Source organism: Dromiciops gliroides, chromosome 3 (genome assembly GCF_019393635.1).
Source record: "Dromiciops gliroides isolate mDroGli1 chromosome 3, mDroGli1.pri, whole genome shotgun sequence".
NCBI classification, from domain to species: domain Eukaryota; kingdom Metazoa; phylum Chordata; class Mammalia; order Microbiotheria; family Microbiotheriidae; genus Dromiciops; species Dromiciops gliroides.
The window spans coordinates 55,656,043-55,675,301 of record NC_057863.1 but is presented as its reverse complement, the minus strand read 5'-3'; the positions used below and the strand labels follow the sequence as shown (position 1 = coordinate 55,675,301).

The following is a 19,259-nucleotide window of genomic DNA, read 5'->3' as shown; positions in this document are numbered from 1 at the left end:
GAGGTTCTTTGTCATTGCTCTGATGAAAAAAAAAAATACTTTATTAATTTTAAAAAATGCTCCTTTTTCCACCTGGTGTCCTTCCCTTCTGTTTGAAAAAGACTAACATGTTTAGAGTATTTCCAGGTCTCCTGGAGACTTGGTTCTTTGTATTCATTAGTTTCAAAATTGTTTTCTCTTTATGTTGTCCTTATACTGGTTTAAATTCTTCCAACTCTGCCCATCTCACCCTGTATCAATCAGTTCATACTATCCAGGATTCTATGAAATCACCTCTCATCACCTCCTATAATGAAATAATATTCCACCACATTCACACACAACCACCTACTGAACCATTTTCCCAATTATCTAAGAGGCTATCTAAAAGACCTTAGGTACTACTTAACTTTTAATCCCCACTTTAGGATAAGGACATGTTTTTCTTATGACTCTTACCTCCCCATTATTTTTACCTTCTTTTTTTTGGGGGGGGGGCAGGGCAATGGGGATTAAGTGACTTGCCCAGGGTCACATAACTAGTGTCAAGTGTCTGAGATCGGATTTGAACTCAGGTCCTCCTGAATCCAGGGCCAGTGCTTTATCCACTGTGCCACCTAGCTGCCCCCTATTTTGACCTTCTTAATGGAGGAAGCACTATTATTTCTCTCAAAATGAGATTACTACTTGGTGCAGGAGAAAAATCAATTTATTGAATGGATTTCACAAGGTATCTAGTTAATGAGAAATCTACTCCTTTTGAACTTGAAGAATTAGGCACAATTACTAATGAGTATATTACCACTATATGAACACAAAATAATTTCTCTAGACATCATCTTTAAAAAATGCTAAGTGGGGCAGCTAGGTGGCGCAGCAGATAAAGTACCATCGTCAGGAGTACCTGAGTTCAAATCTGACCTCAGATGCTTGACACTTACTAGCTGTGTGACCCTGGGCAAGTCACTTAACCCCAACTGCCTCACCAACCCCCCCCCAAAAAAAAAACAAACAAAAAAAGTGCTAGTGATTGTGGAAGTCAAACTCACTAGGTCAAAAGCTATGAACCTCCATCTCTGGCTTCTGGTGAAGGGCTGGATAATATCATTATTCTCTTCAGTGGGAGCTGGCATGACAGGAGAAGCCAAATGCCAAGACAAAAAGGAGCCATCAAGTCTTCCCTTTCACACTCAAGTTTCCCACCTATCAAGACCCTGAATTCTGATTTGTCATCATCTATGCTCAAACCAACTGTGATTACCATAATCACTATGATCCAGCATTTATACTATACGGTGGAGTCTACCAAGTGTTTGATACTGGTTCTCATCTGAGGTAAAACCAAGGAAAATGAAGGCTAGACCAGAGTCATGATATTCTGTTATTTGATTTAGTGTAAAATTTGGCACAGTATAGGCTCACCTTAGACCTCATTCAAGAAGATTTCATTAGTTAAGTTGCAGAGGACCTTGTTTTATCTATAAGGAGATCCTATGGCATGGACCTGAGAATACAGAACCCAGTGTACGATTCTCCTTATTTGTTATATATGCAGTTATTCTTCCAGTTTATTAATAAATATAAGTAGAAAGTATATAATCCTATAATTAAACTACCCTAAAACTTGAGAACAGGGAGTGAGAATTATAATTTTTTATGACACAGTATGACAATATTTAATAATACAAAAATCATGCCCTTTTTATTCCCACAAAAAAACCAAACAAACATGCTGATATGAAGTTTTAGTTAACATGGAGACTATTTTTAAAATAATTATATATAACAACAAAGAATTTATTTATAAGGAAGGATCTCAAATAAACATAATCATTTGGGGGGTTACTATTTGTGTATTTTGTTAAATAAAGACAAGGTATTACAAATTCTAGATTTAAATTGGATATTATTATATTATATTGGATATTACATTATAAATGCATAGATAACATAAACAAGGTTTATGAGAAATTAAGTGTTTCTTCTATACCTACCAAGAGCCAATCACTATAATGTCTTCTACTATAATCAATAACCTCAAATATATCTTTCATCCTTCAAGTCACTTTAACACATTAGTTGACACTTAATTACACAACATATTGACCAAGAAAAACAAAAACCTTTGATCAATTTTTAGGCAAATTTGAAGTTATGAAGTATGTGTGTGTGTGTGTATATATATATATGTGTGTGTGCGCATATATATATATATATATATATATATATATATATATATGTGTGTGTGTGTGGTTATTCACATACATGTACACATGTTTGTATATAAACACAAAGCATGGGTGCATGTATATATGCACCTATGTGAAGTGCAATATGTAGTAACATACACACATGTACATTCACACACAGACACAACACTATTTATTTTACTCAGCCTTGCAGATATAGGCTGATATTTTTAAGCACATCATGTTTACAAAGAATGGTAGCAATGATGTATGTAATGACAGTAGTACACATTCATCTAAAAAAGATTATAAGTATATTCTATTCATTTAATACCTACTAAAATTCTTATACAAGAATCCCATTCCTTTAATTATGGACTAATTCTCTTCGATTTCTGAGTCATAGTACTATACAGAACTGCCATTACCACATGTGGATAGTTAATAAATGTAATAATCCCAAAGTATGAGATAGGTATCATCTCTTAGTACACTCAGATGGCATATAAAATAAGTTACAAGGCAACGAATGTCGAACTTCTAAGACTAATTCAAGGGAGTTATATGGTTGACTAAACCATAACAAGTTCAGGTTTAAACTATATTAGGAAGACTTCTTTCCATACTCATGGCACCAATATGATCAAGTGGCACGTCTGTGAATGCTTACTAACTTGGTGCCAGGTCACCCATCAAATCACTATCAAAACTTCGAATAAAACCTGTTTTTCACTTTATGCTGACAGCTTCTCAATTTATAACAATTCTAACGAGTAATTTTTGATTTGTACACCATTTGGTATTAGTACAAGTAAGCTACCACTAGACTAACTTTCCAATGATCTTTGAGGATACTATGTCCCAAACGTATATCCTAGTCCTGCTAATCATACTATTACTGTAAATATATTCAACATTCTGAGAAGGAAATCGATAATTAATTTAGAAATCCTGCTTAAAAATTCATTTCAGATACGTAAAATTAAAAGACTTAAAAGAGAATAAGGGTTTCTGAAATTACAGGCATGAATACATTCCACCCCAGTTATGGCTGTGGAGTTAAAAAAAACTGTTACTACATCAATTTTGTGGCTCTTAAAAAGATCTTGGAACAGATTTCAAAAATTCTGTTGTTAAAGAGAGCAAGCTCTTGCGGCAGGCAAAGAAATATTTAAAGCTTGTGTTCAATTATTTTAAACTTTTGCTTACTTAGGGTTTATTCACGATTGCTATATTAAGCCATATCCTGGCCCTCTAATTTTTTGTATATTTAAAAAAATTTCTAATCTAATAACAAAGAATACCTTATAAATCCTCACAGAACAACTTATCTACTTCTGCCAAACTATATTTGTTGTTACCAGAATCCAAGATAAATAAAAAATAAGCTACCCTAAATTAGGGTATCTTGGAGTGTGAAGGAGAGCAAGGTATTCCTCTGTAAAATTAATAATTAACTGCTCAATACGAATATCTCACTGATATGTACGTCTAAATGGATGCCGGAGTGCATGCATGTGGCTCCTTGGTTAAAGTTGGAACCTTTTTGATGGTGCCAAGATCTCCATGCTCATGAGGCCTTTGGGCTCCCACTGCTGTCATTCCCCTAAAGATGTTCCCATCTTGGGGCAGCTAGATGGTGCAGTGGATAGAGCACCGGCCCTGGATTCAGGAGTACCTGAGTTCAAATCCTGCCTCAGACACCTAACACTTACTAGCTGTGTGACTCTGGGCAAGTCACTTAACCCCAACTGCCTTACTAAAAACAAAAACAAAAACAAAACAAACAAACAAAGATGTTCCCATCTTGCTATCAGTATCACTGAAGTATGCCTTTGGTGACCCTTCTGTATCCAGCAGTTGGCACTATCCAGTGACTGTTTTCCCAAGGGCTCAGGAAAAAGAGGAAGACTATACATCAATGGGTAGTGCCAGGCTATCAGTGCTTGTGATCAGGGTCCAGTGTTGATAGCCAGAATGTACATAATCAGCATCTCAAGGTGGCTTTTTAATAATATATTTTTCCTAGAACCTTTTTGGCTTTCTAAATATATGATGGAAAAATTATAACTATATTGATTTCAAAAGGAAAGCTAAATTTTATAAGATTAAAAAAAATCTATCTAAAACACTGAAATTAAGGAGAATAAAGCTGGAGATTTCTCAAATATTTCTGACCTCTCCAAATTTAAAATGTACTTTAAAGGAGGTAATGTTGTTGCTGCAGTAAACATATTCAACGTTAAGTTTATTATCTACTTACTGAATCTGTTGCCAAATGATTATTTGAATTGGTAAACTCTGATACCAGCTCATCAGCCACTTCATTATAGGAAGTTGTTCCTTTGCGTTGAACTTTTTCACATACTTTCATGGAAAAATGTCTCAAGCCTTTTCCATTTTTATCTCCTTTTTTGCTTCTTTTACTATAAAGGAAAAAATAATTTTCATGAAACCCATCATGTTAGGCAAAAAATAAATGATTTTCATTTTGGAGAAATCTATTCAGTTTATTACATAATCTTATTGATAGTTCTCTAATATCTACAACTGGGTAACAGACAAATGTATACTTTAAATCTAATTTATATACTTCTAGAAACTTTTTAAAGTTTATTCATTACTTTAGTGTCTTTCAAAATATAAAGATTTTTGTTTTGTGTGTGGAAATCAAAAGTACCACTACTATGAATTTCATGTGTTCTTTAACTCTGAAGAGACAATAGAAGATCTCATATTCTACCTAGTGTTTCATTTGACTTAAATTCTATAGTTACTTGGTGCTAAGCTTTGATCAAGGATAATTTCATCTTCAATAAAACCTTGTGAGATCTTCTTGTACATAGCTCGACAAAGTCTTATTTAAATAATTTCCATTTTGGAATAAAATTAACAAATATAAAATGCTATTTTGCATGAACAATGGTATTAAATATATAAAAGCAAAAGTTATAAACAAAATTATGACAATAGAAATGAGAATTGGGCAGCTAGGTGGCACAGTGGATAAAGCACTGACCCTGGATTCAGGAGGACTTGAGTTCAAATCTGGCCTCAAATGCTTGACACTTACTAGTTGTGTGAGTTAACCCTCATTGCCCCACCTCCCCAAAAAAACCAGAAATGAGAATTGACCTATTTGTCTAGTGAATCTTATTCTGCTGGGATAACTTTTTGGGGGGCAGGGACTATGATGCAACTGCATTTCCTCATTCTGGTTTTATCTTTCCAAGATCAATGACTGGTGTCTGCCCATCACTAGCCAGTCATTCAAAGATAATCATTTCAATTAATCAACAAATATTTATAAAATACTTGTTATGTTTCAGGAATAGTTATTTCACTTAATGATAGGAAACATAACATTATGCTTTAAAGTTTGCAAAAGACTTTATATATATATAAAAAACTTCATTTGATTAAAGGCAGAAAGCAAAAATTCCTTCAAATAAGAATGGCTATATTTTGTTGTATGTTTAACTACAGATAATTATACTCTTAAAACAGACACAGATGTAAGACATAATTGTTCTTCTCTATTAGTACAAGCCTACAAACTAACAATAACTCTGAAGAAAAATGGACAAGTCTCAATCAAAATCAGAAAAAAACACTGCCAAAACACAGAATGACTTTTACCACAAATGTAAAGTTGATGTCAGAACTATGGAGAGGGGAAAAATTTATGACCAAAGATGCGATAGAAAACATTATGAAATACAAAGTGGATCATTTTGACTACATTAAATTAAAAAGGTTTTCCACAAACAAAACCAAAACAAACAAGATTAGAAGGAAAGCAGAAAGCTGGGGAACAATTTTTACAGACACTGTTTCTGATTAAGGCTTCATTTCTCAAATATATAGAGAACTGAATCAAATATATAAAAATATAAGTCATTCCCCAATTGAGAAATGGTCATAAGATATGAACAGGCAGTTTTCAAATGATGAAATTAAAACTATCTACAGCCATATGAAAAAATGTTCTCAATCACTACTCATTAGAGAAATGCAAATTAAAACTACTCTGAGGTACTACCTCATACCTATCCAATTGGCTAATATGACAAAAAAGGAAAATGATAAATGTTGGAAAAGATGTGGGGAAATTGGAACACTAATGCATTGTCGGTGGAGCTATAAACTGATCCAGCCATTCTGGAGACCAATTTGGAACCATGCCGAAAAGGCTTTAAAATTGTGCATACCCTTTGGCCCAGCAATACCACTACTAGTTCTATATCCCAAAGAGATCACAAAAAAGAGAAAAGGATCCACGTGTACAAAAATATTTATAACTGCTCTTTTTGTGGTAGCAAAGAATTGGAAAATGAGAAGATGCCCATCAACTGGGGAATGGCTAAACAAGTTGTGGTATATGAATGTAATGGAATACTATTGTGCTGTAAGAAATGATAAGCAGATAGATTTCAAAAAACCTGGAAAGACTTACATGAATTGCTGCTGAGTGAAATGAGTAGAACCAAGAGAACATTGTACACAGTATCAACAATATTGTGGGATGATCAAATGTGATAGACTTAGTTCTTCTCAGCAAAACAATGATCTTAGGGGGCGGCTAGGTGGCGCAGTGGATAAAGCACCGGCCCTGGATTCAGGAGGACCTGAGTTCAAATCCGGCCTCAGACACTTGACACTAGCTGTGTGACCCTGGGCAAGTCACTTAACCCCCATTGCCCCACAAAAAACAAAAAAACAAAAACAATGACAATGCCAAAAGACTTATGGTGGAAAATGCTCTCCATATTCAACAAAAGAACTATAGAGTCTGAATATAGATGAAAGCATACTATTTTCACTTTTGTTGTTGCCTTTTTGTTATTGTTCTCGTTTATTCTTTGTGTTTTTTTTCCCTTTTGTTCTGATTAATGTGGAAATATATTTAACATGATAGTAATGTATAACCTATATCAAACTTCAAGAGGGGGGAGAAAAATTTGGAACTCAAAAAATATATTTACATATAATTGAGAAAAATGAAAAATAATTTTTAAAAAATGTAAAGTTGAAAGCTATTACTTGAATCTGCTTTTTGTTAATAAATGGCCCAAAGAAGCACGGACTGAATTTTAAGGAATCCAGCATGTGTTCAGAATATGTGAACAGGGTGCCTGAGTAAAAGACTATCAGCTCCCACACAAAAGTGATGTTCTACAGAACAGTAATAGCGTCCAACCTACAGTACAGAGATTTAAAACTGATTCCACATGTAGCTACTTGATTTATTTAACCAACAACCATCAATAAGCTAGACTTAACATGAATGGGCCAATGAGGACCACCAACAATGACAAAATGACAGGCAACTGAGCACAATGTTTTGCACAAGAGAGGGTCTTGATCAATGTTTGTTGAATTTAATTGATCCAACTTACAAATCAAGTTGATATTGTAGAAAAGATACTCATTAGGAGGACTATGATTCAAATATCATGAGTCCTTCCAATTTCGTTATGTGACTTTGTCATTTAAACTCTTTGGCTACCCTTAGTTGTCTCAGTTTGACTCATCTGTAAAATGTGGACAATATCAACTTAGCCACTTGAAGGCAGGAAGTCAGGCCAGAACCTTGGGGTTCCTTCCACTTTCTGACAGCTGATGTTGGTAAAGCAGTAAGTAGTATATGGTATTGAACTAGGAAACTAAGTCTCCTCTCCATATGCTGCAGCTTAGCTACTATGAGTCCTCTGTAAAGCATCAGTGTGGTACAGAACATGACTCCTCTTTGGGACGCTTCTTCACCTTCTGAGATTCTATTAGCAAGTTTCATCAGTCAGCTGATATGTAGGAAAATGCTCCTAGAGGCCCCCAGTACAGGGCAGAAGGCTATCTTAATATAGTCACTTTCTCCTTTGTCTTCTACTATTCTATCTTTGTGACAGGGAAGACTAGCTGTTAACATTTTTGGAGTCTTAGACTATATTCATGAATACACACGTATATAGATATTTATGTCCATACATACATTGCAATCTATCAATAAACCAGCATTTATTAAGTGTCTATTATGTGTCAAGCACTGTATTAGAGGCTAGTGACATAAAGACAGGGGCAGCTACGTGATGCAGTGGATAGAGTGCTGGTTCTAGAGTCAGGAAGACTCATCCTCCTGAGTTCAAATCCAGCCTCAGACACTGACTAGCTGTGTGACTCCGGGCAAGTAATCTAACTCTGTTTGACCCAGTTTCCTTATCTATAAAATGAGCTGGAGAAGGAAATGGCAAACCATTCCACTATCTTTGTCAAGAAAACCCCAAAAGGGGTCAGACATGACTACAAAATGACTAAGCAACAACAATATATAAAGACAACAAATATGGGGAATTTATAAGCAAAGTATTCTTGCATGATGGTTTACCATGTGGCACACAAATTCTCTATTATTCAAGGCTGTACTATGATTCTAATTTATCTATTTTGCCACTATTAACACCTCTCCCAAAGAGGTTGGCAAAAGGGAATAGTAATGAACTGTATTAGGTCTACTTTATTACTAAATAACCCTGTTAAAATATTTTCAGGGATTTTCCCAACTGTTCACTAAAATAAAATTCTTGAATTACTTGATTTCATTTATATGTCTCAAAATGCAACATTTAGTGCTCTATCACATAGAAAGGCTAAGCTTAAACTGAAATTACTGCTGTGCTATTAAAATGTTTTCTATTTTATAGTCTTTAAAATCAATTGTACATTTTGAAACATATACTACCAGAATGAGACATGAACATTGCAATAGTTGCCAAGTGGCAAATTAAAGCACTTAGATATTACAGTAATTCAGTTTCCTGCTGCTGGGTAAAAATGACACTAGGAAGCTAAATGTTACTTAAAATATACAAGGTAGACTTCAAGTCCTTGGAAAATGCTGTTCCGAAAGATAGGTGCATTTTTAAGTAAGCAATTTTACTATGAAATGCTGACTCATTTCCCCTTATCATAAAATATAATAACAATAATAAAGTTGTTAAATGTGTTACCCCAAAGGAAGTCTTTATTTAGAGAAAATACTACAGAATGATGCAAAACAACATCTATGAAATCTTTTTCAGTGATGAAAAATAAATATAAAGACAAAACCAAAGGTTTGATTTGGAAAATACTGAGGTATGATTTGGGAAAAAATCATTTTCAGAATTTATAGCTGAAAAGGAATGGTTATCACTTATATGGCTATATTATAATCTATCCAATGCTTTTTGTTTTGTTTTTTAGTGAGACAATTGGGGTTAAGTGACTTGCCCAGGGTCACACAGCTACTAAGTGTCTGAGGCCAGATTTGAACTCAGGTACTCCTGACTCCAGGGCCGGTACTCTATCCACTGTGCCACCTAGCTGCCCTATCCAATGCTTTACTCTAATAAAAAGGAGCATAAAGCACTTATCAGTGCTATGTTAGGTGGTATGGGAATGTACAGCTCTAAAAAAGAATCTTTGCCTATACTGAGGGACATTAAATTTAGCTGGGGTAACAACACATGTCCAGCCAACTTTTTTTTTTTGGTGGGGCAATGAGGGTTAAGTGACTTGCCTAGGGTCACACAGTTAGTGTCAAGTGTTTGAGGCTGGATTTGAACTCAGGTCCTCCTGAATCCAGAGCCAGTGCTGTATCCACTGCACCACCTAGCTGCCCCCCATTTCCCCCCCCCCAGCTTTTAAATAACAATATAAGATTTCTTGGGTTTGGTACCAAAGTCTTGTTCTCCAAGGTCTACTCAAGCTCTAAATCTCATGTAGCCTGTGAAACATAAAATATTATGTAGATTTTACATGGAACAAAATCAATGAAGGTTTAAATGGCCAGGCTTCAGAAGAGTTCAGATTTTTATCCTATAAGTAATTCAAGCAACAGACCAACAGAACGAAGTAATGCTTTAGGAAGATTAAGCTGCTGGCAATATATGGGATGGGAAAGAAGGAAAATGATTAGAGGAGAAGTCAGTTTTTAGTAATTATCCAAGAATGAGAACTTTGACCAGAACAGCAATAGTGAGAATAAAGAAGAAGCCACATAGGAGACATATTGAAATGTTTGAGATTTGGTGAGTTACTGAATAAAGTTCAGGGTGAAAGTAAAGGATGGCATCAAAAATTACTCTTAAGTTTTAAGTTGGATGCCTAGAGTAATGGTAGTACCACTGACAGTGGGAAATAGTTTAGGAGTGAAGATGATTAGTGTATTTTTAAAATATATTGAGTTCAAACTGTCAGCAGAGTGTTTAAAGTGAAACAGTATATATACCATCAAAGATACACAATTTAGGCTCGGGGGAAGGTAAGACAAATTTAAGTATCTCCAAAAGCCAATCATTATTATTAAAATAGAAAGGACCACTGATAGGAAGTATAGACAAAAGGATATAGTTATTTTAGCCACATCGGACACATTCTCATGTATCTCACATAGATATCTCTAGAGTGACAAAGATGGAAAGGAACATGGGGGAATTCCAGCCATTATTCAGCTTGACAGAAGGATTTCTAATTGCTGGGAGGAGCTTCGAACTATATTCCCCTTCCTAGTAGAGCATCTATGTTTTATTTCAAAATTCCCTGGAAACCCACCAAGAATCATGAGTCTACTGAAGCAACAGTGGGATCCAGAGTTCTTTTGTCTGCAAGGTCTTTCCCACTCAATCATAAGATTAGAGGGAATATAGGCATGTCTTTCGTGCATAAAAAACCCAGAAACATATCAGACTAATAGAACACTAAAGCTGAAAAAGACTTAGGAGATTGTTTGACTAACCCATTTTACAGAATAGGAAAGCTAAGACCAGAGAGATTAAGAGACTTGCCAAAGAATACACAACTAGTTTGTTGAATGGTTTGTTTGTGCTTAAGTGCATTTTGGTGTAGAGGAAAGCATGTTGGACTAAGAGTGAAGAGACTTCGGTTCCAAGTCATCATCTATACATGTTTCTTAGGAGAAACACAAAGTTTTGGTTTTCTTCTCAGCTTGGTCCTAAATATGGTATGACTGTGAAGAAATCCCCAAGTACTAAAGTTGTGCTTATATGCATAAGGCAGTCTGTCCCTTCACTGGCAGTCAAATCAGGGAAATAAAAAACAGAACAGGCTAGCAATCAAAAACCCAAAATGAGATTTCATTTTGAAATACTAGTTGTAAATCTGAGATTCTTCTTTTCTAATTTGTATAGGAACATTTGTATATGGATTTACTGTAATAAATTGAAAGCTTAAATTCATTCACCATGCTCATACTACAAAACCCATATAAAATCATAATCTCATTTAGACAGTTTAAGAATAAGTGGCAATGACATTAAATAAAATGCAAAAAGCACTTTCTGTAGTTGCTTTCTACACAATTCATTATCTGATCTCTGTAAGCAGCTACATCTCCTCTTGCTAAGCTGAACTGACCAGAGCCAGGGAGACCACTAATGAAATCTCATGGAGCTTAGAAGCTACCACAGATCTAAATGTCTTGTTATCAAAATCAAGATTTCTGGAAAACACAGAAGAAAAGTTGTAGGGTATTTTTTTTAATTCTAAATTTGGAATAGGACAATTCTTTAAGTACTTCTTATACTGAAGAAATGAACTATTGTGACATTTCCCCATAAATGTCATAATGACCTTCACCCCAGCACTCCTTCCCTTGAGCCCTGTCGCTTCTAAAGATGGACAGGAGATGGTTTTTAATTATCTACATAATGTTACAGATTCTTAGCAAATGACCACATTTTTCAAAGTGTTTTGTGGACTCATATTTGGATTTTCAAGGAGGCAAGGGGAAAGGATTAAAAGAATGAGGGAAGGGGCAGCTAGGTGGTGCAGTGGATAAAGCACCAGCCCTGGATTCAGGAGAACCTGAGTTCAAATCTGGCCTCAGATGCTTGACACTTACTAGCTGTGTGACCCTGGGCAAGTCACTTAATCCTCATTGCCCCACAAAAAAAAAAAAAAAAAAAAAAGAATGAGGGAAGCTCATATTTGTTCTCTTTGAGTAAACTACTGTCTTTGGTAAGCAGAGGTGCTGATGGCTTTAAAGTCCTATCCATAAACTCAATCACAGTAGAATGTGAATGTGTGTGTGTGTGGGGGGGGGGGGGGTTTGTGATCTCTTCATCTTCATCTGCGCCCTTTGGCTTTCCTGGTTTCACTTAAGGCTCAACCATAGTAACACCACGGGTAAGAAGCCCCGCCCAGTGCTCCTTCCTCCAGCTGAGCCCATCTGTCTCTGGTAAGGGGACTGAGAGCTCCTTGGCAGCAAGGACTGATTATTGCCTTTCTTGGTCTTCCCAGGGCTTAGCAACACGCCTGGCACAGAGGAGACACCCAGTAAACAATTGTTGACTTGACTTACATTTAGAGGAACTCTCCTTAAGGCTACAGTGTTAGAAAGTCCAGTCTGACCCACTCAAGGGCACTCACATTAGAGGCAAACATCATTTAACCAATCACATTAGCTTTTATCTTACCCAACTTCCAAAACACGACTAAGAAACGGAAAAGCAAAAAAAAAAAAAAAAAAAAAAAAAAAAAGGCACTGAAGACCAAAAGAGATGTTAAAGTCTCTGCAATAAAGCTCTTACAATTTACTCAATAGGAAGCTCATTAGGCTTGCATTCATCAACAGTTTACTTTTATTTTAGACATAAATGTGTAATAAGGACATTTTTCTCATATCTCAAACAACAGAAGCTTATGTGCCATGATGAGAAATGGGACAAGGACTTCCTACACTGACAGCAAGGAAAAGTAATAGCTGGGGGCAGCTAGGTGGCACAGTGGATAAAGCACTGGCCTTGGATTCAGGAGGACCTGAGTTCAAATCCAGCCTCACACACTTGGCACTTACTAGCTGTGTGACCCTGGGCAAGTCACTTAACCCTCATTGCGCCGCCCCCCCCCCCCCCCGCAAAAGTAATAGCTGACTGCATGGAAGGAACCCTGCCCCAACCCCAAACAAACCAACCAAAAATAAAAGCAAAAACCCTAAAAAAAGTAGCCATAAAAACTCAAAAAAAACCATATCATCAGATACCATTTAGTGTATGAACCAACCACCCCAGACATCCCAACAGCCTCAGAGGACATATATCATTATGGAACAATAAAATAAAGATGAAGTGCCCAACACCATGCCTTAGCTATGGTAGGGGATAAATACACATGGAATCATGTGGATAATGATAATCCTAAAATGTCAAGAAAAGATCAAATTATGTTTCATATCCTCTTTTTTAAGAAGTATAATGGAGGTAGTTAGGTGGCTCAGTGGATGGAACATTAGACCTGGAGTCAGGAATACCTGGGCTAAAATCTGGCCTCAGATATCTGCTGGCTGTGTGACCCTGGGCAAGTCACTTAACCTCTGCTTGTCTTAATCTACCAGGGAAGGAAATGGCAAACCACCCTAGGATCTTTGCCAAAAAAGCACCACAGACAACATGGTGCATAGGGTCATCAAGAGTGAGACACAACTGAACAACAATAAGAAGTATAATGAATTTTGAAAAATTTCTATCAAAAATGGTTTTAAGAAGATTTAATACTTTGCTAAGTTTCAAATATCTAAAAACGTACATGTGGAATAGCAAAAGAGGAATGATTATATCTATTTTGCATATCACTAATAGTCAAATTTCTCACATTTAGGAGAACACTTCTTCTGTTAATGGTTCTCTTTAAAAGAAACAAGACTAGTTCACATCTACATGGCAAATTGTGGCTTAGGAAGTGCTTCCTTCACAACAACCGTGTGAGGTTCCTTGTAGAGGTGGGGAAGACAACTTTCAGTAGCTCCCCTGAGACAACCCTGCCAGCCCTGGGCAGAGCCAGGATCTGCGCCAAGATGTGGCCAAGCTCTGAGTTTAATGATACTTCTGCTGCCCTGTGGAATGCATGAGTTCAGAGAGGAGGGCAGGCCATTCAGTAGGGAAAGCAACAAGGGTGGCAACAAGAGCAGCTAAGGAGAATTAGCTTAGCTCTCTACCCATAGGTTTGCTTCTGGAGTCTGGACTGGGGTCCACCCTAGGCTCCCAGCTCTCTACCACCTACCATACCTTCATGTGCTAAGTATTCCCCTACGCTTTTACTCACCTTTCTGAAAAACCAGTGTCTATAAACTCTCTAGCACGTTTTCGATCCCTAAGGGGAAAAAAGAGATAATATTTTTAAAGAATTAAAAAAAAAATTCATCTGATTCTTTTGGACCAGAATAAACATATGTACAAATATAACTGAACTAAGCTTGATAAAGGATTTGTCCTTGTATCATTTCAGGTTTCATTTAAACAGAAGGTAAACAAACACTAGGACAAATGAAATATACTATATAAGTCAAGGTACAAAAAAAATAATTGCAAAGGGAAAGTATTTGAGTGACTGCATTTCAGTCAAAATTTAGTATGTTAAGAGTACTATGGAGAAAAAATTTTAATTGTGTTATGTGAATACCATGTTATATGAATCAATCAATTTCTGTACAATGAGCCCATAGGTTGAAAAGGGCTTGGTAAATCTTTGGGAAGAAAAACAGAGATTTATAATGAAAAAGGATACAGGAAAACTTTCACTAAGTCGTGACCTTCTGAATCAGCTCATTACACAACAGTACCGGGTGAACCTTAGGGAAACAACTCTTAGGGGGCAGATGGTGAAGAACCCCCTTTTGGGCCATGACTGGGACTAGCAGAATCTCTACCCTGCTCTTCTCCCAAGCTTGACATACTTTGGTACAAAATAAAAACCACCTAGTGAGCATTTAATAAGGGAAGTGGAAAACGAAGCTTTTCTAGAACCCTGAAATTAATTATAATTTTGAACATAGTTTTCGACAGACATGAAAGTTAGCATTTGGCCATTTTTAAGCTCCAAATCCAAAGTATCAAACGCTCCCCTAATGCAGGAGGAGCGGCGTCAGTTGTCTAATCCACCGACCATGCATCTGAAACAAACAAATGCACACTTTTGTATCACAGAATGCCCACCCTTATAGCAAGAAAAAACAGTTCAGGAAAACCAAGCCACCAAGCAATGTTGCCTAGCTTAAGCTTATTCATTAAGTAGCAAATACCTATACTCACATGTCCCCACTTTCCCCCATCATCTGTCCTCTGAAAGCAACACTGGTTTATCCAACTCTGAACTCATCTGTTCAAGAGAACTTTTAAAAAGGAAGCTAAGGGGCAATTAAGTGGCACAGTAGATAGAACACTGACCCTGGAGTCAGGAGGACCTGAATTCAAATCTGGAATCAGACACCTGACACTAGTTGTGTGATCCTGGGCAAGTCACTTAACCCTGATTGTCTCTCCCCCCCCACACCCCCCAATCCTTCAACATTAGATAAAATAATAACAAATTTCACATTTATAACTATCTCCAACAGTTTACTGCTTTATTATTAGTATTATTTCATTAATACATATAAATATCTAAAGTAAATACTTAATCAAATGTTTATGAAGTTCTTACTATGTAATAAGCCATGCTAGAGTCACCCAAAGTAGATGGATGATAGAGCCGGTAGTAGAATTATCCACTAAGAAATGACAAGAACTGAATTCTGTTCCATTTCTTTATCCTTCTGAATTTTGAAGAGGGGAGAGTAAGTGTGGGCATTGCTGTGAAAGATTTTCCCTTTTCCCTATATAAGAAAACACAGTAATTTTTCTTTCATTTTGGGATTTATGATATAATAAATACTGACAGATGCCAGTATCTTAAAAAACAAACAACAAGCCAATAACTAGGGCAGCCTTCTTGAGAAGTTTCATCTACCTGTCGTTCTAATTCCTTTTTTAGTTGCTCTAACTTATGCATAATGCAGTATGCAGAGCACTGGATTACAGTCTGGAGGTCCATGTCCAAACCCCAGTTCTGGAACCAAGATTATTCTCTTCATCTGTACAATGAGGAGGCTGGCCTAAATGATCACCAAGGTCTTTTCAAGCTCTAAATCTATGATCTACTAAGAGTAGAAAATGGAGCAGCTAGGTGGCGCAGTGGATAAAGCACCAGCCCTGCATTCAGGAGGACCTGAATTCAAATCTGGCCTCAGACACTTGACACTTACTAGCTGTGTGATCCTGGGCAAGTCACTTAACCCTCATTACCCCCATAAAAAATAAATAAATGAATAAATGAATGAATAAATAAATAAATAGATAGATAGATAAATAAATAGTAGAAAATGGAAATGGCCAGGGAGGGAAACAGCAATTCAAATTCAGTAAACTGGCTTTTCATCAATGAAAATATGTAACTTCTTTTTTTAACATCTAAGTCCAAGGAGTTAAAAATATATTTTATATTTCTAAGATGACTGATGATTTTATTCTTCTCTTGGTAACTGTTCACTTTCAGAGACAGAAGAATTATTCCAATTACTAGAATAAGACATTGGGGGAATGCCCTATTTACTAATTAGGAAATACACGGAGGAAGAAGTAGTAACACAAACATGTTCATGTCCTTTTGTCTTTGCCTATAAAGGAGGGGAGAGGACAGAGTCTCAGAAGTCCACATATAAAGGAAATTCTGAGCAAAATCAGCTAGATATGCCATGGCACATTTTGCTTAAAAGATTTTAAAAGATGATGATTCCAAATGGAACATGATTCAACATGATTTAGGCACTCAAGAGACATGAGACAATACTGGAAGATAAGAATGCAAAAAGTCAGACTTGTACTTTTAACAAAAAGCTAAAAAATTCAACAAGTTGATAAGTAACCCCTCTCCCTCCCCTCAAAAAAAGAAAGAAAGAAAGAAAGAAAGAAAGAAAGAAAGAAAGAAAGAAAGAAAGAAAGAAAGAAAGAAAGAAAGAAAGAAAGAAAGAAAAAAAAAAGGCCTTACCCTGGAACCCAGCCAGTGGCTTCTGTCACATGTGTCTGAGTGACCATTGCTGGTGCAGGGCTATAAGGATTCCCAATCAGAACACTCCCAGAACTGGCTAGTCTTTGTGGTGTGCTTATAATCTGTAAATGATAAAGAACAAGAATAGGAAAAATTCTTAGATATGGAAAATAGTTTAAACAAAACCCTGTCACTAAGATGCATTAATGTTAAAACACATAATAGAGGCAGCATAGATCCTGAATCCGATTCACACAAATAGAACACTTAACCTGGGTTAAAATGCAGGTTTAAACAAGTAAGCTACAATTTGGGAGGATTAAACATGTTATAAAAATCAGAAATATGAAAACCTTTCATTTGGTAATTGTGAAATCCGACTATTGCACAAGTTGGTTTACCAAAGCTAGTTTATGTATTAGAGCTTCACATATATACATAATGTTTGGTGTTTTTTAAAAAAAATTTCAACATTAAAGTTAGAACACTGGCCAGACAGTACTTCTGATAAAGGCCTCATCTCTAAAATATATAGGGAACTAAATCAAATTTATAAGAATGCAAGTCATTCCCCAATTGAGAAATGGTCAAAGGATATGAACAGGCAGTTTTCTGATGAAGAAACCAAAGCTATCTATTCCCATATGAAAAAATGCTCTAAATCTCTAATGATTAGAGAGATGCAAATAAAAACAACTTTGAGGTACCACCTGACACCTATCAGATTGGCTAAAATGACAAAAAAGGAAAATAATAAATGTTGGAGAAGCTGTGGGAAAATTGGAACACTAATCCATTGTTGGTGGAGCTGTGAACTGATCCAACCATTCTGGAGAGCAATTTGGAATTATGCCCAAAGGGCGATAAAGCTGTGCATACCCTTTGACCCAGAAATACCACTTTTGGGTCTTTTTCCCAAAGAGATCATGGAAGGGGGAAAGGGACCCACATGTACAAAAATATTTATAGCTGCTCTTTACGTGGTGGCAAAGAATTGGAAGTTGAGGGGATGCCCACCAATTGGGGAATGGCTGGACAAGTTGTGGTATATGAATACAATGGAATACTATTGTGCTGTAAGAAATGATGAGCAGGAAGAGTTCAGAGAAACCTGGAGGGTCTTACATGAGCTGATGATGAGTGAGATGAGCAGAACCAGAAGAACATTGTACACAGTAACATCAACATTGAGTGTTGATCTACTGTGATGGACTATATTCTTCTCACCAATGCAATGGCACAGAAGAGTTCCAGAGAACTCGTGATGGAAGAGGATCTCCAAATCCAGAAAAAAAAAAAAAAAAGAACTGCGGAGTATAGATGCTAAATGAACCATACTATTTCTTTTGTTTTTGATGCTGTTGTTTTTTTTCTATTTTGAGGTTTTCCATCATTGCTCTGATTTTTTTTCTCTTATAACATGACTAATGCAGAAATAGGATTAATGTTATTATGTGTGTGTGTGTGTGTGTGTGTGTGTGTATATATATACATATATATATATATATATATATATATAACCTATATCAGATTACCTGCTGTCTAGGGGAGGAGGGAGGGAGGGGAGGGAGGGAGAAAAATCTGAAATTGTAAAGCTTGTATAAACAAAGGTTGAGAGCTATCTTTACATGTAACAGAAAAAAAATAAAATACTTTATTAATTAAAAAAAAAAACTGGCCAGATACAAGTAATAAGAGATGAGATATTTTTAAAAAATCAAATAAATAAATAAGTGGATAAATTTAACTAAATAAAATTTTAAATAAAATTAAGAACAGTATAAAACTAGTAAAATTGAAATTATGAGAAAGAAATTCAGAAATTTCAAATTATTTCTTAATAATGAGGAAGTAGTAGCAGATGTCTCTGGGAACCTGAATTCTACATGAACCCTATTGCTTAGTCCACATGTCACTCACTGCTCCAGACACAAACATTCCCTATTTGGCTACTTTATTTTCTACAGTAGTCTGAATTTCCTTCTTTTGGCTTTCTTTCACCAATCAGTATTCCTCTACTAGTTTGTGTTTTTTTAATCCACATCACTCCTATTCCATCTACTTTAGCAAATCAAATCTTTTTTATTATCTCCCATGCATATTTTCTATTTTACACAAAGTGAGTAGTTTCTAATTTCTTTTCACCTCATTTTCCACAAATCTGATTCATCCAAATTTTGCTTAAAAACAATCTCTTTCTAATCTCCTAATGCAAATAATCTGAACACAGAGGCA

At 36.0% G+C, this 19,259-nt stretch overlaps 1 protein-coding gene across 11 annotated transcripts in view; it reads right to left on the bottom strand.

The window, feature by feature from the left end:
• Positions 1-19,259, bottom strand: part of TFDP2 (transcription factor Dp-2) — a 170,096-nt gene that overhangs the window by 25,102 nt on the left and 125,735 nt on the right. For 10 of the 11 annotated variants that reach the window (XM_043995454.1, XM_043995455.1, XM_043995457.1 and 7 more), the window contains 3 exons: positions 17,025-17,146; positions 14,265-14,312; positions 4,432-4,594 (listed from right to left, as the gene is read on the bottom strand). In XM_043995454.1, coding sequence (XP_043851389.1) covers positions 4,432-4,594; positions 14,265-14,312; positions 17,025-17,146 — 333 coding nt within the window. The remainder of the gene's footprint in view (positions 1-4,431; positions 4,595-14,264; positions 14,313-17,024; positions 17,147-19,259) is intronic. The other variant, XM_043995456.1, reaches the window with a different exon arrangement.